The sequence below is a fragment of the Lacerta agilis genome, chromosome 5, assembly GCF_009819535.1.
Source record: "Lacerta agilis isolate rLacAgi1 chromosome 5, rLacAgi1.pri, whole genome shotgun sequence".
Lineage (NCBI taxonomy): Eukaryota > Metazoa > Chordata > Lepidosauria > Squamata > Lacertidae > Lacerta > Lacerta agilis.
In genome coordinates, this window is record NC_046316.1 from 32,398,969 (window position 1) to 32,425,585 (window position 26,617).

Sequence of the window (26,617 nt, forward strand, 5' to 3'; positions counted from 1 at the left end):
ACAGCACAATCTAAATAATCTCTGGGCATCTAAAATTGCTCGCTTATTGGCTCCTTCAGTCTTCCGGAGAAAAGAATGGCCTGTCAACACAGCTAGCAGCAAATACTTCTCAGATTATCTTTTAATAAATATTGAAATGAAAATGATAGCTCCTATTATCATCTTGTAGATCTCTGCTCTTCAGTCTTCTGTCTATTTTCAACCTGTCAACCACCCTGTCTGAATTCCCTCTTCCTTTATCACCTTACTTCCCAGGTCCTTAGTGTGGTTTTGCTTCTACTGGGAGTGGGAACAGCACAATGTAGAAGAGACAGAGACACCCAGGTTCCCGAGCTTTCTGCTCCTGCCGAGGCATGCCCACATGGCCCTTTGCTCTGCCACTTATGGTGCCCATGTCATAAATTGGCAGCTCTTTTCTAATTCTATGTAGTTGAGAATGTACACCTTGTGTCAAAAAAGTAAAATAAAATACAAAACAGGTCTTTACTGATTAATCTGTTTCCAGTTGCAACTGTTACAGATAGTATTGTTCATACCCTTTACAAACATACTTTGGTACAGGGGGAATGAAAAAAATGAATAGCTCTTAATGTTCAGAATGTTAACTGTGTGCTTCTGGTCAAGTCACATCAGCTATTCATATGGAGCAGCAGATTTTAACACAGTCCATCTATGCTGTATAAACTTGGTAGCTGCTGTAAACATGAGGTTACTATAGCATGTCAGTGCTGTGGGACTTATTATTGCCCTCACAGATTCCTCCCCTGACTCGGGCTTCACATCATCACATTATATGGCCTAAGTATCCTTCCTTAACATGTTTTCTATGTTGGTGAACTTTAATCTTCTTGCTATGTCAAGTGGAGTCTCTCCTTCCTGGGGAAAAAAGAGGTAAAATAAGCAATGATAAAAATAATAATTCAAGACCCTAGTACCAGTGTGTGTGTGTGTGTGTGTGTGTGTGTGTGTGTTAATAGATATTGCTGGGCAGCAGCGCTAATCTTTGAATATGGCTTCTTGTGTGCAATACAATTCCTTCAGATTAGGGATGGAAAGATCTGCCCATTTCAGTTCCCTCAAGTTTTCGAGTCTTGTATTCAGTTCTCCACATTGCTTGGCAATTTGTAGATTTATTTGGAAAATCTTCATGCAAATCCAATAGCATTTCGGTACGAATCTCTCCTAATAAGTACTTGTTTGTATGCAGCTTTGACTTAATATGCATATTTTTGCCAGCAATTTCTCCTAATATAATTCATTTTTGTATGTTATTTTCACTTGTATTAACTTTTAGGTACACTTTCCCCTAATATATGCACCTCTGTAAATAATGGAGAATGAAATAATGAAAGATGTATTAGTGAGAATTTTAAAGGCTGGATGTATTTCAGCTCTCACATTTTTTTCAGAAAGTGCAGATTGGATAGATTAACCTGCAATAATGAACAGAATCAATCTTCTCCCCTATTCCTACCTCAGATTGTGCCAGCTGTCACCAGCTGTGGGTTCTAGAGTGAGGGAGAATTTCCCCACTGAAATTAGTGGGATTTCTCTTAATAATTCCCAATTGTTTAAAGTTTATCCATTTTGAGATCAATACAAAAGAATTGCCACTGGAGGAAGCAATTTTGACCAAAATATTCCTAGTCTTGCTAATATGAACACTTAATTCTTTGTGCAAAGGGATAAGAGACTTCTGTTTTACAAAAGCTAATGACAGAAACAACATACACACAAAGGAAACAAGTTGAATGCTTTTCGTCAACAAAGGCACAGCTTAGTATTATGGGTTTCTGAACATGGCAAAAGCATATTTGGTGTCTTCATTCTGCAATACAATATTGCTCACCTTGCAGAGGATTTGAGATTATTCATGGCCAAGAGAGAACGATCATTTTTATGTGAATTTACAAAGGGATTTCTGAGGGCTCCAATTGAGCTGGTGCAGGAGCTCTTGAGAGCAGATACAGTGTGTGAAAACATCCATTCAAAATGAATGGTATAATCCTGCATGGTCCAGCTCTTACATCTCTCCCATAATCAGCTGCACATTTCAGTTTACAGTGGAATGTTTTTAGATGGTATAAATTAAATTAGAATGCCCAAGGGTTGGGATTGTTTGCAAGATATAAATCAGGGATGAGAAACATAAAGCTCTCCAGATATTGTTGGACTTCAAGCTGCATGGCCAATAGATAGGACTCAGAGGTGGTGGGAGTCCAACAACAAGCAACAGGCCGTAGTTCCCCATACCTGATGTATGGGGAACTATACAAACATCAAGGCTTCCCTCAATCAATTAGATGAGAAACAAATGGTGAACAGCCTGGGTCTTCCAGAGGGACAAAACACTGCTGGCCTTCATTCTAGAAATCGACAACTACTTGGGAGAGCAGGTTCTCCCTCAACAATAGTTGGCACCGTCCAGAAGAGAGGGTGAACCAGAAGCCTTGTCGAAGTCAGTCAAAACTATAGCTGTATTAAGCTCTGACTTCCTTACCTTGTCCTTTATAGAGAGATCAGAACCTGCCCCTACAAGTAGAGGAACGATGGATGGGTTCTTCATTTCACAGGCATAGTGGAGAGCTGTCCTTCCTGACTGAAAAGAACCAAACAATTACCCTTGGAAAGATATGCATTATTATACAAGCAGAAGTTTCAGTCATGTCCTAATGCTTCTCCTGTTAATGCATCCTTTATTTCTAGAGGAAAGGGGAGCTGTGAGTCATGTATCTTTGTAGCTGTGTTATGCTTCTAATAATTTGGTCTCTCCCCCCCCCAATAAACCCCAAACAATTTACTCCTACCTCTGCAGTTTTCCCAGTGTCAAAGTTTAACCATCAGCTTTCTTAGGACATGGACCTGTCCTCTTACACTTTCTAAAACAACTTGCACCCTGATGGAATGGTGGTGATGATTAGGAATGCATGTTGTTGTCCTACAACTAGTAAGTGAGGGCTGCTGAAAGAGTAGTGTGCCACAAGAGCTATGGCAAACAAATTATTTAAATTAACAGCCTCTGTGAATCCAAACTACACATTTGCAGAGGATGCCCCACATGTTTTTTTCTCTGCTCTGGATATTCTCCCCCCTTTGGGTATGGTTATACTATTGGCCTCCACAGTTGCTTACAGACACACTGTTAAGACCATAGCTGTGGAAGACAATCTTACTCAGCTACGAGTGATTGCCAAAAAAGAAGACGACTTTTTGATCACTCCCAGTTCAAAGAGCTGGGGATCCCACTATATCATTGTCCTAGAACCCTCCAAGGATATATATGTCCACTTACATCATCTGTAACATTAACATCGACACCAGCTCTAAGCAGCATCTTGATAAGATTTTCATTCTGCTTACTTCTGGATACCTGTTCAACAGATGGGCATGTCATTGTTAGAATGACAGTTTATATTCACAATGAGAAAACTCATGCTGAGTTGTCTGACAATGAAAACTTACTTTTATTCATCTTCCCAATAATGATGTGGAACTTTTTAAACATTTTATCTGCAAGATTGTATCTAAATGTTTGTTTTCTCCTAGCTTTCACCATTGAAATACAGTGGTACCTCTGGTTATGTACTTAATTTGTTCCGGAGGTCCGTTCTTAACCTGAAACTGTTCTTAACCTGAAGCACCACTTTAGCTAATGGGACCTCCTGCTGCAGCTGCACTGCCAGAGCACAATTTCTGTTCTTATCCTGAAGCAAAGTTCTTAGCTTGAAGCATTATTTCTGAGTTAGTGGAGTATGTAACCTGAAGCGTATGCAACCCGAGGTACCACTGTAAGCACTTACTTAGTGAATGCAGTCTGTAGCGATCGAAGTTTAGTATGCAATGTAAATTAGTCTGATGCTATATTCAAATGCCACCATCCTATGCATGTATACTGTGAAGTGGGCTCCATTCATTTCTGTGCATTGTACTTACAGTTACATCATGTTACATCAATTCTGTGTGAGAAGCATGTACATCTCTTTTTTAAAAAAAATAATAATATGTCATGTGCATGCCTATTTGCTAGGAAGCTGTAATTGGCTTTGTGGCTTTCTAGTATGCATAGTCAACTGTAGAAAACAAGTTCTATTGTCACATGTGACAATCACTCAAGGCCTATGGGTGCACACTAGCTTTTGGAAATATTTGAAGTGGCCCTGGTATGCCAAGGATGGGGGTCACTTAGATCAAGGTTGATATTTTTGGCACACAAGCCAAGGTTGATATCTAATGGCTACAAACCAGAAATATATATACTTTCTTTCTGTTCTGAGAGTGAAACAATGGGATTACCCAGTTGAGTTGATTTGCCTTTTAGAGTAAGGGAGCACAAGTAATAGATGGACCCATAAAGAATGTTGTGAGAGAAAATATGTCCAGAAAATGGGGTGTGGGGCCAGTGAGGAACCTTGGCACCTCAAGTTTGAGTGGCACCATGTGCAATGCCAAAATCCAGCATCCTGCCTCTTGCCTTCTATTAGATGTCATAATTGTGGCAGCCCAGGAGTTCTGTGCCTGGTTGAACCAAACCAGTCATGCTCCCCTAGATCTGCTGATAACTTACAGCTTTCACCAACCTGGTGTCCTCTAGATATTTTGGACTACAACTCTCACCAATCCCAGACAGGATGGCCATGTTGTTTGAATGTCACCAGGTTGGTGAAGCTTTGTGAAGACTGGTATATAAAGATGCTATTTTCATTCTTTTGCTGAACTTACCATGAGTAGATACCCAAGAAGCATAACAGGCATTAAGATGATTATGAGTAGGTAGTCAAGGAAGCTGAACCGTTTTTTGACAGCATAATGTAAACATGTTCGTTCTTTCTAGAGAGAAACAGAAGAACTCATATTATATTAGGCAAAGAGTTCTAATTCCCTTCCATTTTATACACAGAGTATGTTAGACATATTTTGGGCACATTTTCCTTCTTTTTCCCTATTAGAAATCGCCTGTGAGATTAAGAGTCTCATATTCTCCATGTGAAAATAAAGGACAATATTCATATGTTATGCAGCAATCGGTGAGCAAATGGAGCCCAGTTGGTGATCCTTAACAAATGTTCACTTATGCCTCACAGTTGTTAGACACTGAGGAAGAGGGAGGAGATACTTCCCCTAGTTCTGGGCTCCATTTTTGTATAAGACTTCCCCCAAAAAAGATTCTGAATTCTGATGAATCTTTAGATACATCCATCTGCTTAGGAACGTTCTCAGCTTTGCCCACCCCGCCTTTCTGTAATAGGGAAAAAAGAAACAAAGTGATGAAGTTTTGACAAAATCGAAAATTCTTTCTAGTAGCACCTTAGAGACCAACTGAGTTTGTTCCTGGTATGAGCTTTCGTGTGCATGCACACTTGGTTTTCTTTTTCAAAACACAAGGACACATAATTTCTCAAACCATTTGGAATATCCAGGTTTGGGGGACTCCGCCTGTCCACGCAAACCTAACTGTCAGCTAGTTGCTAATCTCCCTTTCCTGAGCAAGGTTCTGGAGTGAGTGGTTGCAGACACTTTGGGAAGTAACTGATTTTCTAGATCCATTTCAGTTGGAGTTTAGGCCCAGTTTTGGCACAGAAATTTATTTGGTTGCCCTGTATGATGACCTCTGTTGAGAAAGAGACAAGGGAAACATGTCCCTGTTAATTCTTCTCAACCTCTCAGCGGCTTTCGCTACCATCAACCATGATATCCTCCTGGAGCAACTCTCCGAACTAGGGGTGGGTGGCAGCGCATTGTGGTGGTTCCATTCCTACTTGGATGGTCATTCCCAGAGGGTGTTGCTTGGGGAATGCTTTTCAGCCCCATGGAACCTTCAATGTGGGCTCAATCCTATCCCCAACGTTGTTTAATATCTACATGAAACTGCTGGATAGGGTTATCCGGAGGTTTGAAGTATCCTTCAGCTCTATTTCCCCTTTACATCTGCAGGTGAGGCAGTGGAAGTGCTGGACCAGTGTCTTGCCTCAGTAATGGACTGAATGAGAGCCAACAAATTGAAACTCAATCCAGATAAGACTGAGACACTCTTAGTGGGTGGTTCCTAGACAAGGTGGGTGGGAGGTTGCCTGCTCTTGATAGGGTTACTCTTCCTCTGAAGGAGCAGGTTCGTAGCTTGGGGTTACTCCTGGATCCTTTCAGTTACAGGTAGGTAGCCGTGTTGGTCTGCCATAGTCAAAACAAAATAAAATAAAAAATTCCTTAGCATCTTAGAGACCAACTAAGTTTGTTCTTGGTATGAACTTTCGTGTGCATGCACACTTCTTCTTTGATGTTGCTTGAGGCTCAAGTGGCCTCAGTGGCCCGGAGTGACTTCCATCAGCTTCAGCTGGTGGCCCAGCTATGCCCCTATCTAGCCAGGGATAATCTAACTACTCTTGTCTATGCTCTGGTAACCTCAAGGTTAGATTACTGCAATGCATTATACGTGGGACTGCCTCTGAAGACAGTTCAGAAACTTCAGCTAGGGCTGAATTCAGAGGCCAGGTTGCTCACCAGAGCAAGATGGTTTGAACATATTACACGGATCCTGGTCTGACTGCACTGGCTACCAATTTGTTTCTGGGCCCAATTCAAAGTGCTGGTTTTGACCTATAAAGCCTTGAACGGTTCAGGACTGCAATACTTCAAGGACTGCCTCTTTCCATATGAACCTACCTGGACTCTGAGATAGTCTTCTGAGTCCCTTCTTCATGTGCCTCCTACCTGTGAGGTCCAGAGGGTGGCAGCATGAGAAGGGGCCTTCTCTGCAGTGGCTCCCCATCTGTGGAATGCTCTCACCAGGGAAGCTCACCTGGCGCCTTCATTATACACCTTTAGGCACCAGGCCTTTGGTTGATTTGATTGACATCTTATGCCCTTTTAAAATGTGGCTTGGGGGGTGTTATTGGGTTGTTGTTATTTTGATTATATATTTGTGGTTTTATATTTTGATTTTATTCTGTGAATAAGAGCTGTGCATGTGGGAAAGATTATGCTGAGACATACCTTCTTAAAAAAAATGTCTAAGATTTGTCTGAGCATAAAAAAATTTATTTATGGGAAAAGTGAATAACAGCATCTACCTTTTCTGGATAGTTTGAGGATGTTAAGCTAATCAAATTATGAGTGAGAAACATACCCCCCTCTACTTGAAGGTATAGATCACATTATGACTTTAGTAACATAAAGGAAGACCTCATTGGGTATATGTTTACTGAGACTTGCCTTATTTTTTATGTTTACATCAGCATTCATTTTCAGAAGATAACTGACAATTCTGTTGTGCCCCTTTTTGCAGGCACAAATCAATGGTGTGTCTCCTCCAAAGCTGTCCTGGATGTTCAAATAACTGCTGTCTTCTTCCAGAAGGAGCTGCAGTTCATTGAAGTCATTATTATAAGCTGCCTGACAAATGGGCTGCAGAAGAAGAGGTGGGAAATGAATACAGTTCAACAAAGTGTCTTAGGTTAACAAACTTTTCTGATAGCCTTAGACTTGTGGTGTTTGGCTGACTCCACATGAGCATGCAGAGAGCTCATGTTTACTACATAACTGCACATCTACATCCTTCATAGAATTGTAGGGTTGGAAGGAACCCTGAGAGTCAACTAGTCCAGCCCCCTGCAATGCAGGAATCTCAACTAGATCACACATGACAAATGATCATCCAGCCTCTTCTTAAAAACCTCCGAGGAAAGAGATTCCATCACCATGATTGTAGCTGTGTAAGATTTCCAACATGGCCAAGCTTAAGAGGAATCTGGGTGTGCAGCAGAGTAGACAAATGAACATTTCACTGGTAGCTGAAACTCACCTTCACTACAGTGTGATATAAAAAAAAGGTAAAGGACCCCTGGATGGTTAAGTTCAGTCAAAGGCGACTGTGAGGTGCAGTGCTCATCTCGCTTTCAGGCCGAGGGAGCCAGCATTTGTTCAGAGACAGCTTTCTGGGTCATGTGGCCAGCATGACTTAACCACTTCTGGTGCAATGGAACACCATGACGGAAGCCAGAGCGCACAAAAATGTCATTTACCTTCCCGTCGCAGTGGTACCTATTTATCTACTTGCACTGGCATACTTTCGAACTGCTAGGTTGTCAGGAGCTGGGACAGAGCAATGAGAGCTCACCCCATCACATGGATTCCAACTGCCAACCTTCTGATCAGCAAGCCCAAGAGGCTCTGTGGTTTAGACCACAGCACTACAGTGTGAACTGCCCCACATGAAATAAAATTGTTACAGAGCATACACCCTTACCACTAAACACCCTTACCACCACACAAGTTTTTGGAATGCAACAAAACATAAATATAGCAGAGTAGAGAGCAAAACCAGGTGAGAAACTGCTACCTTGGATTGCATAATCAATGCAAGTAAAGCAAAAAAACACAAAGGCAACCCCACTACCACCACTTCTTGATAGAAATGTCTTGCAGTTGCAATTGAAATCCACAGAGTGGGGCTAGCAGATTACTCTTTATAGCCTCCATTCAAAGGAAAACTGCCATAGTCGTGGCTCATTAGAGGGATATGTGTCAGACTTGCTTCCTTCTGAATTCCTGTTTCAACAGCAATGCTGGCCTTAACCCAAAAGCAGATCGAGGTTTCTTTTTGTGTCTGCCAAGGCTGCACACTGTACATTTAAAGCACATGTGCTAGTGAATATGCATATATCAGCAGATTTCGTACATTCTCTGGTCTTTAGGCATAATCCTCAACAGTTAAGAGTAATAAACAACCACAGCAACAACAATTTTGTTATTTATACCCCGTCCATCTGGCTGGGTTTCCCCAGCCACTCTGGGCAGCCTCCCGCACATATAAAAACACAATAAAACACCAAACATCAAAAACATGCCAATACAGGAGTGCCTTCAGATGTCTTCTAAAAGTTGTGTAGTTCTTTATCTCCTTGACACCTGGTGGGAGGGTGTTCCACACGAGGTACACAGTAATATTTATCTGGAGCCCCAACCCTTTGTTCCTGTTGCTTAGCATGGAGGAGTCTGTGGTGTCTTTATGAAATATGGCTTATTTTGTGAAGACGCTGTATTTACATGTATTTATACCTGAGTTTTGATGGAGGGAGCGCAGAATAATCTGAGTGCCATAAAATCAGATGATACTGTATACTCAACTCCTATAAAGCAAAAGCCTCCCAGTCCCACCACGCCTAATGTTTCTAAGTGAGGAGAAGCTAGAGAGAGAGTCACGTGGCATTCAAAACTGCAGTCACAGTTTAAATCCACAGAGCGGTGCTAGCAGATTAGTCATCATTGGCTCAATCCAAAGGAAACCTGCAGGAGTCACAGCTGAAACACCCGACACTAAAACATCTCCTGTGCTTTCTTGTTCATCTCGCATACAAGAATTCTGGCACCCATGTGGTATCTGAAACAGACCTTTGTATTTAGCAGCAGAAAGAGGAGTGCTGTGGCATCTTACAGACAAACTAGTTTATCGCTAACCTTCAGAAGCAGTAAGCAGACTGAGAAAGTAGTGAGAGAATGCATTTCATACTGTACTATATATTCAGATGGACTGGATTCAAAATCCACCTGAGCTCACCATGCAAGCACAAAAACCATACACATGGAAGTCTGGAGAAAGAAGAAGTGAGAGTAGCTCAGGGAGCAGGAGCTGCAGTCTGTTTTTTGTCTCTTGCTTTCACATCTATCCTCTGCACTGCCCTGTATTAACCTGTGACATATTTTTACAAATACATTAAAGTGTTTATTTAAATCATTGTCCATTTGCAAATGTCTTTTCTCTCAAAACACACATTTCTAAAGAAATTTTGAGATGAAAACTCTATGGGAGACATTTGGGAATTGCAGAACCTCGTGGGGGGGTGGGGAGAGCCATTCCTGGCACATTAGTCTGGGACAAGGGTAGCCAATGGAGTGCCCCTCCAAATGTAGTGAACTACAACTCCCATCATGCCTTATCATTGGGGCTTCTGGCTGGGGTTGATGGGAGCTGAAGTTCCGAGACAGCAGCAGAGCACTACATTGTCCCAGACTGGAATCAACTGGAAGTCATTTATTCACTGGCTTTCACAGATCCCACATGTTCCAAATGGGCTGGGAGCTGTGACTCAGGCTTCCTTTCACAATTTGCAAAGATCAGATTCCCCGATCATCCCTCATCTCCCAAGATGCTGTTCAGTAACAGCAACAACAGCAGGACATCCTCTTTCCTCACATGTGTATTACATATTGCACTCAGGTCCAAATCTGGAAGGGCAGCAGGGTTACATCAGAGAAGCAGTAAGGCCTGTGAACCAAAAAGTAGTACAAGACCTTAGGCAACTCAACAGGCTTCACTGCTGGTCACTGACAAACTATGGAGTCATCTGTCTTCAATCATAGTTGAAGGGAATTTACTAAAACAGCATTTTTAAAGGATATTTATTACACTAGTCAGAGCTCAGACCCCCAAAGTGTCCCTATTTTCCAGGGAAAGTCTCAGATTTACAGAAACTGTCCCAGTTTCTTACTGATCCTGGAATGTCGCACTTTTTCTTAGGACATCACTATTTTCATCAGAGAATTGTTGGAGGGTATATGGCCAGGGGTGTTTCTAGCCCCTTGGCTGCTCGGGGTGGGAAGCCAAGAGGCACCCCTGGGGGTGGGGCATCGCGGCATGTGCATGCATCATGACGTCATGACACACGCGCACAGCTCAACACCCCACCTCCGGGGATGTCGGGAGGCGGCTTCGGGAGTCTCTGCAGCCTGCAGAGACTCCCGAAGCCGCCGCCTGGGCTCCCTCGGCAGAGCGCAAGTCGGAGCAGGGGAGAGGGGCGGGCCAGCGAGGAGGGGTGACACCCCTCCTCGCTGGCCCGCACCTCTCCATGCCCCGGCTCCGCAAGCCAGCCAGCAGCAGGAAAAGCCGCTGAAAGGGGGGGCAAAGGAAAGCAAAGCAGGCGCTTGAAAGCGCCTGCTTTGTCTTCCTTTCCTCCCTTTCAGAGGCTTTTTTTGGCTGCTGGCTGGCCCGTGCGGAGCGGGGCATAGAGGCAAGGGGCGGGCCAGCGAGGAGGGAGTGGCACCCCTCCTTGCTGGCCCGCCCCTTGCCTCCATGCAGCGGCAAAAAAGCCACTGAAAGGGGGGGCTATTTTCGGTGCTGCTGGGGCGGAGCCACAGGGGCGGCCAGTGAGGGTGGGTGAAAATAGCCTTTTAAAAAAATCCCGGGGTGGGGCCACCGCCCAAAGTGTCGCCCCAGCAGGGCGCTGCCCGGGGCAGGCTGCCCCCCACCCCCTTGCTATGCCCCTGTATATGGCTCCGTGAACCCCGAGCCAAGGATACAAGTAACTGTACAACCTTTAGATGACATCTGAAGGCAGTTGGGTCTTCTTTATAAAAATTATAATAATGTTTTATTATGTTTTTATATATGTTGGAAGCGACCCAGAATGGCTGGGACCACCTAGTCAGATGGGTGGGGTATAAATAATAAAATTATTATTATTACAATTATTATTACTATAGAATGGGACGTCCCTATTTTCATTGAAAAAATGTTGGAGGATACAAGAGCTGATTTGTAGCTCACCTGGAATCATTTAGCTGCCAGCATGCTTCAATATTCTGCTCTTGCAAAGGTTTAAGATTAAAACACAAAAAGGGCATTCTTATGAACATTTGTCATGGTCACTACTTTATATGCTATAGTAATAGCATGTGATTTAAAGACTTTATGTGGGGATGCCCCTACAGAAGTTTCCCTAAATGGCACTGAGGTGCAGGCAGTCCATTCAAATGTGACATTGTGGGGCACTGTGGATGCATCACCACTCAGCCTGATAAAGGATAGAGGTGGGGTGGATTATGCAGAGATGGCAAGAATGACTGGGAAAATCAGAAACCAGGAGGACCAAAATTTCAACAAAGAATGGGAGAAATCTATATTATATTTGACAGGCCACTGTAAACACTTGAACTCTTTGGCAGGTCTTAAATAACTTGTAACATTACATAGAGTTTGGATATAATGGAGGACAGGAAAATTAGGAGAGCTTATAGTATGCAATTGAAAAAGTTAACTAAAGAACCCACGAAGGGGCGGAGGGAAGTATAATTTTGTGTAATTTTTATTATTCATGATTTTTAGTGTGAATGAATTTGTAAAATCAAATAAAAATTATTATTTTTTTTAATGAAAATTTATTGGTTTTACAACAAACAACAGACAGATATAACACCCACATTAACCCAACACCCAACTAAAAATAGACAAATACACAAACACCAATAATTCTTCTTCTTATGCTGTAAAAAAATAAATTCTTGGTTAAATCTTGGTACAGACTTCCCCTGCCTTTTCATCTTCGGTTCTAATCCCAAATATTACTTTAATAACATCATATATCCTCATAATCTTAAAAAATCAAAAATCTAAAAGTTAGAATCTAAAACATTCTTCTTAACAAATCTTGTTTTATAATAAACAATAATTTCCCATTCTTAACTTAACATAGATCGAATCATATTATAACTTTATATTAATTCCACACAAGATTCTAATTCTTATCCCATTATTTTCAATATAAATCATAACAAATATCTTCATTCACTGTAACTGCTGTTAATAACAAAAATTTAAATACCTCTTTTCTTTATCTAAAACTTAAAGTCTTGACACACCGGTTTCAGGTTACCATAATACATCCCTTTTTCCTTTTTACCCTTAGTACAGCTCACCCTATCCCCCTTCTGTCCATTTTCTTTGGTCGTCTTGCTCCAGAGCCGCTCCTCGAAATGACCTTTTTCTTTACAAGTCCACAGATCCAGACTAAGTCCAAAGCAGTCCTTGCGTAGAACATCAGGGTACGCACCTTTTCTTCCGGCCTCTCCAGTTCATCGTCACATTCTTCTTTTATTTGTAGACATAAACATAAAATTTTCGCCTTCGCTCCCGAGCTCTCACCTCGAGAGTTAGATATAACAGTTTTCTCCGTCCTGGGTCTGCCACCCCCAAAGGACGATTCATTTCTCCGGAGTCGCCATATCATTCCATCCTGTTGTTCAATCAACCCCTTCAGTTCCATGCCAAGGTTCTCTTCCAATGCAGCCATTTCCTGTGAAGTCTCCTCTGTGGGATATAACTTTTCTGACATATGACAGTTCAATATTTCCAATTTTCGGTTGAGCAGTTCCAGTTTCAATAAAATAATCCTTTCTTCATCACTCATTTCACAGTTCGTAACCAAATCAAAAACAAAGCCAAGCATGGCAGAAGCAGGCATAGGTGTCAAGTTACAGTTTCGATTTTCAGACTTCTCCATCTTAATACAAGTAACTTTCCATTCAGTCACAGTCCTTCACAGCCATTTTCCCTGAATCCAGGGCGCAAGAACCACAAATTTTAAAAAGAGATATTGTCCACCAATTTATTCCCCAGAGGGAAATCCAGAAAGTCTCACTTGTCAAACTTCAAGTACTTTGTAGCCATCGCTGTAACAGCAGTCTCTTAAGCTGGTTATTTTCTATCCCGCGAAGGGAGGGAGGCAGGCTTCCTTTCTAAATATCACCCGGGTCGTCAAAAAAGCACAAAAGCAAGTCCGATCCAATACTCACGGCCATCGGGTTTCTTAGGCTCCAAATTTGACAGGTAGAACATTGACGCTCATCGCGGGGGCAACCGCCGCTCCGCGTCCCGGTTGGGGCATGTCCCCTGAAGCCCGGCTCCGTTGTCCCTTCACCCCCACTCCCCCTTTACAGGGGGAGCGAGGGAAGGGTTCGGAGCCACAGTGGGCATAGCCGGGGAGCCCAGGGTGCGGGACGCTCTTCCCGCACCCCACCGGCGCCCCGCTTTGCGGTAGCGGGGCTCCAACCCCCGGGACGGACTGGGTCGCCTCGCAGCCGAGGCAACCCACGACCGCTCCGCAATGGCGTCGCCGCCGGAAGTCCAAAATCAAATAAAAATTATTATTATTATTTTTTAAAAAAGTGGGGTGAAAAACACAACAGGTGTAGGTCCCAACTACCAAGGAAGAAAGGGGGAAACAGGATCTGGTGAACCAAAATACAGGCAAGGATGCGGCAGCAAAAGAGTCGGCAGCAAAGAGAATGAGGATGAATGGAAGCTCATGAAAGAGAAGGAGAGCAAAAGGCAGCATGTGAATGAAGTAGGGAAGTCAGACCATTCTGGTGAAAATGGAAAAGGGAGCCGAAATTGCTGCAGTTCGCATGCTCATCTGTGGTCATGATTGGAAATCAGCCAAACAAATTATTTTTAGGTGATGTAATTCTTTTACACACCGTTTTGACATTTCCTTTACATTGAAATCAATGTAAGTTACGTAAGAGGTTATGTAACTTACATTGAATAACGGATAGCGATATGTTGTTGCTGGCATCCATTTGTCTCGAGAGACAATGGAGTGCACCTCCAGGGGTGAAGTCAAACCGCTGTGTTATATAGCAGCACCAAAGTGGCCTCTCTGTGACACAAGCCTGGGCAGTGTGTGGAGATCCTGGGCTTCCCATACAAGACCCTCTCCCCTCTCTCAGGCTTGTTGATGTGGTCCAAAGGAAAGCAGAGCAATACATTTGGCACCAGATTGGCTGCAGGAGTTGCCGGAAGGAGGCATTGGAGGTGGCATCCAACTCTGTTAGGACTCCACTCCGGATTTATATAGGCTTTACTCCTCAGCTTTTTCTTCTCCAAAAGTTCTCTGGCAAGGCAGCAGAGATTTAGGATCAGAATTTTCCTTCTCCTAGATGGGCTACCTTCTCAGGTTCAGGAGCCCCATCTGCCCCTCACTTCCCTCTCCAGCACATGCAGAAACTGCCTTCTTGGTTGTTAGTCTTGTCCACTCAATCTGCCAGAGCCTGTCTTTGCATGCAGGGGAAGTCCCTAACTCATTGAGTGTTTGAGACCCATTGGTTACCCTCACCTGGTTTAGCTGGCCAGTCAAAGCAGTTTCCTAGGGAGTAGATGCTGTTGCATGCTGACAGCTTCAATAATAATAATAATAATAATAATAATAATTTTATTATTTATACCCTGCCCATCTGACTGGGTTTCCCCAGCCACTCTGGGTGGCATACAGAATATATAAAACATACTAAAGCATCAAACTTCCTCATACAGGGTTGCCTTCAGATGTCTAGGAGTCACAGGTGAGAGCTGAGTTCAGAGTGGGAACCAAAGGTGGACAAACTACACAAGAAGGAGCAGGACATGCACCCCACCAGAGGTACTACCCCTCCCCTAACACTCCATGCACACCGTGAGATGAATAACGTAGTATTTTGTGGAAGCTGAACTGCAGTAGAAAAGAGACGGTGCTGATTGTGACAAATGCAGGTCAGAATGGAAAATGCGGCCTTCTCACATCCCTAGTGAGGGTCAGAGGCATACATAGGGTCCCTTGCACCCTCGGCAAGCAACTTTATTGGCACAGCCCCCCCCCCGGGGGGGATCACTTCACCACAATAGCCACATTAGAAATTCCTACATTTTACATGGCCCAAGTACTCAAAAGCAACCAGAGTGAGAGACAGGCAAGGAGGAAGAGTGAAATATTCACATTCCTTTGGGCCACGGTGCAAGAAGGATGGGAAACTTCTCTCGTGTTTGATCTCACCGCAACAGTGGCAGCACATCACCAAACTCCTATATATCAAACACTCCATAATCTTCAGTGGTCTCCCTTGCCATTTCACCTACTGCTTAGCTCCCAGCTCTTGTCTAAACCCAGAAGCTTGCACAGACAACTGGAGACAGATTTCTGGGGTGATTTTTGCACCCTTGCTGAGCCTGTGCCCCCAGCAGGGACTAATTTCATCAATCCCTAGGTATGTCTCTGGGTAGAGTGGGAGTCTGACATGAAGGAGAGAATGAATACGAGAGTGCAAAAGTGGGGGAGTGGAGGACAGAAAGGGAATGTGTATGTGTGAATGAGTGTGAAATGGAGAAGATGGGGTGACAAGCAGGCACAACAACAACAACAACAACCCTAGAAAATTAACAAGAGACAGGCCCCAGGCATTGAATAAAAGCATGAATAAGGAGAAATACCACCAGCTGCTATGTTAAGATGGGCAAGATTGTAGCTGAATAAAAGTGAAGGGCAAGCATTATCAAAGATGCAGCAAACAGATATGGGAAGGAGGAGATTTGTAAAGTTAGGAGCAGGAGTCTAAGCAAACAATAAGAGTGGATCTACTGATCAGAGTAGCCCTAACCTCACCAGGTGGTTCTGAACATAAGAGACACATGCTGGGGTTCTGAAGGCAGTTGTGACCCACAAGGAAATAAGGCAGTAACGCCTTATACTGGAATGCATGCATTATGTACCTCCAGTAAAAAAAAAACAAAAAAAAAACCTGGCCTTCTGCCTTTTGCATTGCAATAAAACGTGTGAGTAAAACAAAGAACACAGAGGCTAGATTAAAAAGAGCCAGATCACTTCCTGAAATGGAATGCTATCCAACCAGACATGACAACTGGCTCATCTGTGTGTACGTCAGAAATGTCTTCTTCCTATTCACATTTAACAAGCATTCACATTTTCTCCATGTGCTGTACATTTAGATAATGATCCTTTAAAATGTAGAAACAGGTTTTTCCTGAGCAGTGCAGTAGTGCTACACCCCAAAATCACAAACACCAATAGGTTTTTCTCTAAATCTGGGATTAAATTTATACGGCTGGGATCTGCAATGAAATATTGCAGTGTATTCTCATTCCCTCTAACAGGAATGTTTCTGTCCAGGGTCCCAGGCAGACAGGCATGCTCCCCTCCAGGATATTACAAGCTGAAAGAGGTTCAAGCAAGCCAATTCATTGCTGCTGCTCCCCAGTTTTCTGGTTTTCTTTTCCAAATGATACCCAACATTCCAGGGCTCCTGGACATCACTGAGCCTACTCAATCCCCATCACTGAGTTTACTCTGGTTTTTGTTTTAAACATTTAATGTCTCTGCATATTTTGGGGTTCTCCAAAGAATGCTGATACACCATCTGTTGTTTCTTAATGACTCCCTGTCTATCAGCACTCAACTGCCTAAGTTCATTAATAGGGAAAAAGATTTCTACAAATGTATACAGATAGTTGACACAAAATTACACAATTGTTTAAATATATAGTTTGGTTTTTTTAAACCACACTGGATTTTTTTCTCCCAATCAAGCGTTATATACATTTTATGAAATAAAATAACTATAATTTATTACAGTTTTTTCTTCTTTTTAAAATGAAGGCAAATATTTTTTGTGTGTTGCTTGTTTCATTAAGGTTCACAGGCCAGGACTGATGGGTCTAATGTGATGTGTACGTGAGGAAAAAAGCATTGCCTTTCACCATTTTTTTGCCCCTCTCGTTAACAAACATCTACAGAAATATCCATGTTGAGGACTCTAGGAAAGAATGCCCAGTTCATGCTGTTTAGCTGCCATAAACCACAATAATCCTTCAAATACCTGCCCTTGATATCTGTAATCTAATTCACTGTATGAAAAACTGGTTATTACACTTACTATGATTATGCCTTAGGCCTTCAGGTCACTTTTAAAGTTACACTTGAGGAAGTACTTAAATAAGATTTTATAAATCCTTTGAAACAGACCTGCCAGACTTCTGTTGTATTCTAGCAGACTAGGAAACAGCTTACATACCTGTGAGTATAATATCCCCATAGCTTTTTTATATATTGGGATTCTGTCTGGAATCCTCTGCTCCTTCGTGGATTAGCAGGCTCTTGACTTTGTATTGTCCTTTGATTTGATGAAAATGTAACCTGCAAAGTCCTTCAGCCGAGCACTCTGAGCAGCAAAAAGGCTCAAGTATTGTACTCAACTCCCAAGCGCTTCCTACTGTTGGCTGCAAGTTGGCTTTCTTAATCAGTCACACCGAGAGCCAATGGTGTGCTTAGAGGCCCCGCCCAGTGAGGCAGAGGTGAGTGTTGCTTTGCAGAAAGACTCCCACGTCTCCGTAGTACAAGTTACAACAGAAAGAGTGTTGGCTCACTCTGTCAGTTTGGCAACATAAATTAGAGCTTTCCTTAAAAGAAGCTGTTGAAACAAAAGCAACAGAAACATTGAAAGCTCTTCCAGTTCGTACAATGTGTCTTTAAAGAGGACCAAACTGGCTAAAGAGAATGAAACTGTAAAACCAGAAATGGAAGAATGATTACATTGTTATTTGAGGAGATACAAGCAGCTGCAGACAAAACGTAATGCACATGAATGCCGAATACAAATATATGCACGTGCACGCGCGCACACACACACACCTGCCCAGGCACTCATTCCAAAAATGTGACTTCTGCAGGAGAATTACGGTAGCCTATTCAATGTACAGGCATTTTACTTTTAGCCACCCGCATCCTGTAAATATTGTAGGCCAGGAATAGCCAATACAGTGGTACCTCTGGTTACGTACTTAATTCATTCCAGAGGTCTGTTCTTAACCTGAAGCACCACTTTAGCTAATGGGACCTCCCGCTGCTGCTGCGCCGCCAAAGTACGATTTCTGTTCTTATCCAGAAGCAAAGTTCTTAACCTGAAGCGTTATTTCTGGGTTAGCGGAGTATGTAACCTGAAGCGTATGTAACCTGAGGTACCACTGTATAGTTCCCTCCAGGCGTTGCTGGAATACAAATCCATCAGCCCCATCCAACATTGATGATGGTTGGGAATTACGGGAGTTGTAGTCTACATCTAGAGGGTACCATCCTGACTATACTTGCTGAAAGTAACTTCAGTTTGACATTTTTGCATTGCAGGGAGTTGGGCTAGATGACACTTGGGGTCCTTTCCAACTCTACAATTCAATGATGCGATGATTTTTTTTTGTGAGTTTGGTAAATGTTCTGGTTACTCATTTTCACTGTGGAGTGAGCACGAATCAATCAATGCTTTAAAAAAAGCACTTTTAGGTCTTGCAAAACAAGTTCAGCAGTCCCACCCTGGTACTGTTGCATATTTATCTTTACAAGATCATCTTTTGAGTGTGAGCCCAGTGAGGAAGAGCCGATCTCCCCCAAGGCTGCACTGATCAAAGGCCTTTCCACCTTCTCCTATATGGAACTAAAAAAAGTCTCAGTCATCACTCAGATGGGAGGGGGGGAAACTTGGTGGGGTTTTTTCAGCATAGCAAAAAGGAGTTGGTTGCTCCTGCTTATATGGAAGGTGAGAACTGACCCCCTCCAGTCTAACCAAGCCAGTCTACAATTATGTCCTTTGTTTAGTACACAAGATTCACAGATAGCAAACAATTCTCCCATCCAAGTACTAACCAGGCCTGACCCTGCTTAGCTTCTGAGATCAGACGAGATCAGGCGTGTTCAGGGTAGTATGGCTGTAGACTATAGCAAGCAATTCTGGCTTAAATTCCACTTACTGCTTTGGAACTTTGAAAGCACTTTTCGAACTTTAGCCATATGGCCTTGTGTAAGTTTTCTTAGTAGTTAATCCTATTAATTTTGGACACATTAATGTACAATAAGTATTCTTAGGCTTGCAGCATATTCCTAACCAGGTTTATTCTGTAAAAAAATTCACTGCTGCTAAGGTGACTTGCTATCCCAAAAATGATGGACTGTCATTCCTTGGAGAATAGACGGCCATCTGCCATGAATGTGTGAGTCAAGGTTCCTGCATTGCAGGGGGTTGGACTAGGTGACCCCTGGGGTCACTTCCAACTGTACAATTATATGATTCTAAATAGTACACCGATCTAATACAGACTTATGTGTATGTAAGCTCAATTCTTTCAGCTCCACCTACCAGCAAAATGTAGAGCTAGCCTCCCTCTCCAATATTACTGACTCCAAGAATTCCAGCTTTCTTTTTTGGCTATTCATTTTGGTTGGAAATTTGTATGTGCCACACTCTTTTAATTCCATCCAGATAGCTACATACCTAAGCAATGATCCTTCTTTACATGCTTGGAGCATAGTGACTGGCAAAGTAACTGTAAGTGGTGCATTTTACTTCTAACTCAATTTATTCCACATCTAAAGCAGTCTGTTGGCATCTGTTTCTCTTTAGATTTAAAGAGTGTTGCTAAGGATCTTTAATGTTTGCAACTGACAAACACCTGCTTCACCATTTATTTAGAAGCCTGCTCACAGTACAGTACTTGACACCACAGGAAGTTCGAGAAATGCTAGCTAAATCAGTTTTATTCACCTTTTTCTCCAGTGTGGAGAACAAAAGGCTCTACAGACAAGTGACAGTGGTATGTGGAGTTCTGAAAGTCAGCAATCATATTTTCCTCAAAAGACGGGCAACACCCAAGGTATGTGTAGACTTGTAGCAATTTCTGCTTATCAATAGAAGCGGCATAAACATGCAATAAATTATTTTATAATAACACTTTGAATTGTGCTCGGAAACGTACTAGGAGCCAATGTGGATCTCCCAGGACCGGAGTTATGTGGTCCCGGCGGCCACTCCCAGTCACCAGTCTAGCTGCCGCGTTCTGGATTAATTGCAGTTTCCGGGTCACCTTCAAAGGTAGCCCCATGTGGCGTGCATTGCAGTAGTCCAAGCGGGAGATAACCAGAGCATGCACCGCTCTGGCAAGACAGTCTGCGGGCAGGTAGGGTCTCAGCCTGCGTACCAGATGGAGCTGGTAGACAGCCACCCTGGATACAGAATTAACCTGCACCTCCATGGTCAGCTGTGAGTCCAAAATGACTCCCAGGCTGCACACCTGGCCCTTCAGTCCTCCACACCTGCCTGCCTCCTGTCCCCTAAAAACAGTACTTCTGTCTTGTCAGGATTCAACCTCAATCTGTTAACCGCCATCCATCCTCCAACCGCCTCCAGGCACTCACACAGTGAGTAGTAATTGTCCTTTAGTTATCTGTTCTGTTTTAAAGGGTGGTGGGTTTTTTATTTTTTAATCTGTTGTAAAGAATGTCTTGTGCAAAGAATGGTATATAAACCATCTAAATACAGAGCTTCAGGCATCATTAGTCAGCTAGTCTGACTGCCAAATTGCTCAGACTGGCAAGCCAACTTGAAGGACGGCTGTTATATTAACCTAGCTAGTGTTCTTTCATCAGGGTAGCACTGCAGAGTAGCAATGATTGGGATCCTGTGAACAGGAACCTGTGGGCTGCACTGGAAGCACATAGATTGAGATGTGTGGGTCCCGCTATCAGATTTCTTGGTCTGAGCACACTAGCATCTTACACAAAGAGGAACTAAGACCTATCACAGCGTTTTCTCGGGGAGAATGCACACACACTCCCCTTTGCAAATGTAGCACAACTGCACAAAATGCATCTTTTTTCCAAAACAAACAAACCACACCCCAAAAACCTTCTTTCCCTTTTCTTGTCTGTGGTGTTAGAGCAGGAAGGGAGACAGCAGGCAAAGCATTCTCCAACCCTTCTCTTCGTTTCAAGTGGAGAAAGGTTGAACACCACCACCTGGTGTGAAGCTGAGAAATGACAATTTGGGAATGTTTAGATTTGAAATAGGAATGGAAAGCATACAGCCACATCTCTTCCCCCCCCCCCACACACACCCAAGGGATGGATCAGGGCATATGTGGTGTGTCCTTTTATCATGCAACAAATCCATGAATGATCTGGGGTTAAGAATGAGCAGTGAGATGGCAGGTTTGTTGATGGCTCCCAATTATTCAGGGTGGTAAGGATGAAAGATGATTGCAAAGAGCTCTGTACTGGGAGAATGGGCATTAAAATGGCAGGAGCAGTTAAATGTAGGAGTAATGCACATGAGGGCAAAATGTAATTTCACTCACACAGTGATGGGGTCTTAATTGGTGGTGACAGACAACAAAAGGGATCATGAGGCTGTGGTGGATATAGCTTATAGCACAGGCATAGGCAAACTCGGCCCTCCAGATGTTTTGGGACTACAACTCCCATCATCCCTAGCTAACAGGACCCGTGATCAGGGATGATGAGAGCTGTAGTCCCAAAACATCTGGAGGGCTCAGTTTGCCTATGCCTCATATAGCACATTGAAAATCTGACCAACGTTGTGGCAGCTATAAAAAATAAACGTTGAGTTCTATGTTACAGATCTTAAAGAGAATAAAACTGCCATCGTTGCCCTGCCTTCCTTTAAATTTACTGTGTGACTACACCTACAATGCTATGTACAGCTCTGGTTATTGCATCTGTAAAGAGATAGTGCAGAAAACAGCAACCAAAATGATCGGCAGGCTGGAACAACCCCCTGCAAACAAAAATTGTGATGTTTGAGGCAGTGGAGAAACATGTAAGTTATGTAAGAGCAGAGGTTTGACTCAGTTTTTTTTAGAAGAGAAGTGGTTTCCTGCTTCGGGTAGATATTCCTATGATAGTTCTGCACCAACTTCTGCAGAGTAGAATCATTGAATTGGAAGGGACCCTGAGGATCATCTAGGAACATCAACTGTAGAAATATGCATTTGTCCCATAATGGAATCAAACCTGCAACCTTGGCATTATCAGCACCACACCCTAACCTTCTGAGCTATCCAACAGAGTATACCAGGCATAGGCAACCTTCGGCTCTCCAGATGTTTCGGACTACAATTCCCATCATCCCTGACCACTGGTCCTGTTAGCTAGGGATCATGGGAGTTGTAGGCCAAAACATCTGGAGAGCCGAAGGTTGCCTATGCCTGGAGTATACTATTACTATTAGATTGATTGATCTATTATATCATTAGTTGCTTTCCTTACAAATGTGACCGAAAGCAACTTATATTAAAACATTTTCTGTTGACATAAAAACCCGGCTTTTTCTCCACAGAAATAGAGATGTCTTAATAGAGAAAATGTGGCATAGGTGTGGTCAGCAGTGTCATTATTTGTTGAGACAAAGTTTTATGAAGTTGGTGTGATAGAAGGTCAGGTTGTTCTTTTCCATAGAAAGATACATCATGGGGTTTAACGGCTAAATAAACATGACTACAAGGAACCAAGTAAAAAACCAACATTTCAATAAACCCAGTACTTCCGCAGTAAAAGGAAAAAAGAGGGCAGTTAAATTTTAACTCATGGGAAAGAAAAAGAAATTGTAGGAAATAAACATGGAAAAGCAGAAGTTAAAAACCATCAAGGTGAACTGGAACTAGAACAGGGTTTTGATTTGGGCTGGGGTTTTTTAAGTACCAACAAAAGTGTTTAAAATATATTGGTTCATGTTATCCCAGAGAAGATGCTGCTGATTCAGAAACATCAAGTACTTTTAAATGAAGCTATTTTTATTAAAGCTTGAAAAACAAAGAAAGAAAAAACAATATAGAAATACCAAGTTCTGAAGGAACCAAACAGTCATTTCTGGGAGGAAAGGTTACTTACTATCAAACAAAAAAAAACCCACTCAGAAGTGTCATATACTATAGAGGAAGGATAATCTGTTAAAGGGAATAATAATAAAAAATGAATGCTCCTCTAAACTCGTTGACATTTATAGGACACCAATCTATCAAATAGAGGCATATATCTAGATATATTTATATAGATGTTCTTCCCAAAACTCACTAGGAAGCAGAAAGAGTTTATACTGGCCCTTGTGAGGTATGTAACTAGATATCCAGAAGCAGTTGCTTTCGTTTTCACAGATATATTGGCAAAAGTCTTGTTAAACAACATTTTTCATATTAGAAACAATTGTATGGGTACTGAACCAATTAAGACTGTGCATATGGGGCCATAAGCTTCCTTCTCTCACTGTTCATAGTGCATTAAAGTGGTTTTATATGCAGCATGAAAAACCAATTGAGAACGGTCTTCAACATATGCAAGTGCTTTTCTTCTAGAAAAAACAGGTGCTGGTACTGCGCACCCAGAAAAAAAGCACAGAACATTTCTATCAAGTACCTTCTGTCTACCTGAAACATCTGCATGGGATACATTTCAAGGATCCATTTCTGATTGATCAGAATCTAAATATGACCGACAGACTGAGACAGTCAATTATAAAGTGAAGCTTGGAAACAGGCTAGTGAGTCACATAGTCTCCTCCACCTGATCCCATTGTAATTTGACTGCAAACAGATACAGTACAGGTATATTGTTGTGAGTGCTTCAGCATAGGATTTGTAGGTTACCTGGAGCTGTCCAGCCACATGTTCCTTTGCACATTCTGCTATGTAACCTAGCTGCCCAACTAACACAGGATCAGGAAAATCTATACTTGCATTTGGTGGTTCCATTCTATGCTAGATCTGAAATGTAGGCCATTTTGATGTTTATTGTTGAGTCATGCAAATAAATGTATACTTGTTTGTATGTATCTAGGTTGCCTCTGGCTGTATTTTGCAAACCAGATTGCGCCCACATTGGCGTTGCATGGTTCAGCTGCTGGTTGTTTAGTTGACCTTCTTCAGAGGAGCTAGAAGAATAGAGAAAGCTGAAAATAAGAAGTAAATGCTCTCAGCTTAGGTTCTGTTCCTCAAAGCCTAGAATACTCACTTATGTAAGTGAAGCTAATTTTGACTTTTGTTGGTCTGAAGTGTTAAAAAAAATAATTTAATAGATTGCAATAGTATGAGTGTACACAGTTTCCCTTCTAGTCTGGTCTCCTTTGTTCAGCAAAGTATCCCGAAAGGGACTTTAAAAACTGAAACATCACACCCCCATGATAAACACTCTAAAGGCTGATACACATCAGGGTTGTTGAGGTTTATGATAGAGACATCTGCACAGTCCTGGACATTGTTCTCAATTGTTTCAGTTTGTTCAGCATAGGAAGCTAATGCATTCCCATTTACCTTGTGGGAGCATCGGTGCATACAACAGCATGAACAATTGCAGGCCTGAGTCCATAGTACTCCTACTTAATGTAAGTTAAACATGGAACAAGTGAATCTGGAGTTGCAGATTTGGAGTGGTTTTCAGACATAACAGCAAAGCATCGTATATAAGTGTGTATCTGAAGAAGTGTGCACGCACACGAAAGCTTATACCCAGAACAAAGTTAGTTGGTCTCTAAGGTGCTACTGGACAAAAAAAAAAAAAATTATTTCCATTGTATATAAGTGCACCTAATAATTTTATAGATGGCAACCACTTTGAAATTTTTTAAAGGTATTAAAGTGATTTACACATGCTTCCAAATAGAAAATAAACCTGTTATCTGTTGGCTTCTTCCATCAACACTGCAACCATGGTGACACTTGTGGAATGACATGATGCTGCCAGGGAGCTACTGAAAGCTTGCAAGGACATTATCATAGAGGCTACTTAAAAAATAATAATAATAGATGAATGGATACTGTAATCTGCTTTTCGCCAAACATACTTGACCTATACATAATCATGCATGTCATTTATTACTGAATTCACAAAGGGGTAGTCTATTAATTTGTTCCTGCAAACTGTACATACTACAGCTGTAAAGAGATAATTTCCCCCTTTCCCCATGCTCTTTGACTTCCTGCCAGAGCAGCACCACTGGGGGATACAATATTCTACCCACCATTATATTACAGTTGGTGAGGAGAGGGTGAATGGCTTTTCCTCACAGCAATGGGAAATAGGACTTGGGTGAGGTATGTGCCTTAGCTGTGCAAACATCAAGGAAACTTAACCAGCAATAATATTCTACTGTTCAGAACATACCTGGTAAAGGGTTTCGCAGGAGAGCAGAAGAAGTGTGCTGGAGGCAAACAGCATGTGATCAAAAAGGTCATTCAGTGCACCCATACATGAGAGTCAGACTCTTCACTGCTACAGCTATGGTTTACTGTGACTGTAGCTGACAATAATTTCCACGGTAGTTCTTGCACCTATTCAACCTGCCATGACACATGAATTACAAGGTTCTGCCCTCCCTTACTTTCTCCTCTAACTTCTGAGCCACACTAGAAACAGAATCATAGAATTGTAGAGTTGGAAGGTACCATGAGGGTCATTAAGACTCTCCTGCTCTTAAGCCTAAACTTTCTTTTTCATTACTGCTACTACTGTATTGTGAATTGACATGGTTGCAAACTGATCGCTCTGTTCCTTGAAAATAACAATAGAAATACATGCATCGGTTGGATAGCTCAGTTGGTTAGAGCATGGTGCTGATAATGCCAAGGTTGCCGGTTCGATTCCATATAGGGCAGCAACTAACTGCATATTCCTGCATTGCAGGTGGTTGAACTAGATGATGCTCAGGGTCCCTTCCAACTATGATTCTTCTACATCTTTTTAAAAAACAACAACTGTGCAGATGTCAGGCCAGCCTCACCAGGGCTCAGCCTCACCAGGGTCCTAATCGCTGCTCATACTACCAACCCGCCTCTCAACTACTCCCATTCCTGCCTGAGGCAGACTCGAGAAAGCTAAGCGAGGTCGGGGACGGAGAGCCGGGGGGGGGGGCCTCGCTCTTTCGCAGGCTGCCGCTCGGCTTTACCGCGCCTTTCCTTTGCGCCCCGCCCAACCGCTGTCCATGTGTGAGCGCGCGCGCGTGTGTGGCGCCAGCCGACTGTCTCCGCTGAGGGGAGCAACGGGCCCTTGGCTCAGCGACGGCAGCAGGAGCCCGCGCGGCGCTGCTGCTGCTGCTGCCATTCCGCTCCAGAGCGGCGCTCGCGGCGGGAGATTGGGGCGCGCGCCGCCCCCGTGTCACGGATTAGGCGAGGCGAGCGGCGGGCGGCGGCAGCAGCAGCGGCGGCTGGTCTCGGCCCCGCTCATTGTTGGGCCATTGTGGCGGCGGCGACCGG

The 26,617-nt window shown here is 42.9% G+C and overlaps 1 protein-coding gene across 1 annotated transcript; it reads right to left on the bottom strand.

Annotated features, from left to right (window-relative positions):
* Positions 1-469: 469 nt before the first annotated feature.
* On the bottom strand, positions 470-17,887 carry ANKRD22 (ankyrin repeat domain 22). The gene is made up of 6 exons (XM_033149207.1): positions 17,608-17,887; positions 7,207-7,398; positions 4,720-4,827; positions 3,293-3,370; positions 2,501-2,599; positions 470-876 (listed from the first exon to the last, which is right to left on the bottom strand). Exons 1-6 carry the CDS (start codon positions 17,626-17,628, stop codon positions 799-801), a joined length of 576 nt encoding a protein of 191 aa, XP_033005098.1. The 5' UTR covers positions 17,629-17,887; the 3' UTR covers positions 470-798.
* Positions 17,888-26,617: the final 8,730 nt, after the last annotated feature.

Coding starts and splice junctions, on each gene's coding strand:
- ANKRD22 (XM_033149207.1), bottom strand. CDS start 17,628: ATGGGGATATTATACTCACAG. Junction 7,399..17,607: donor TGGGGATATTATACTCACAG/GTATGTAAGCTG, acceptor CTTCTTCTGCAG/CCCATTTGTCAGGCAGCTTA. Junction 4,828..7,206: donor ATGTAAACATAAAAAATAAG/GCAAGTCTCAGT, acceptor GTTTCTCTCTAG/AAAGAACGAACATGTTTACA.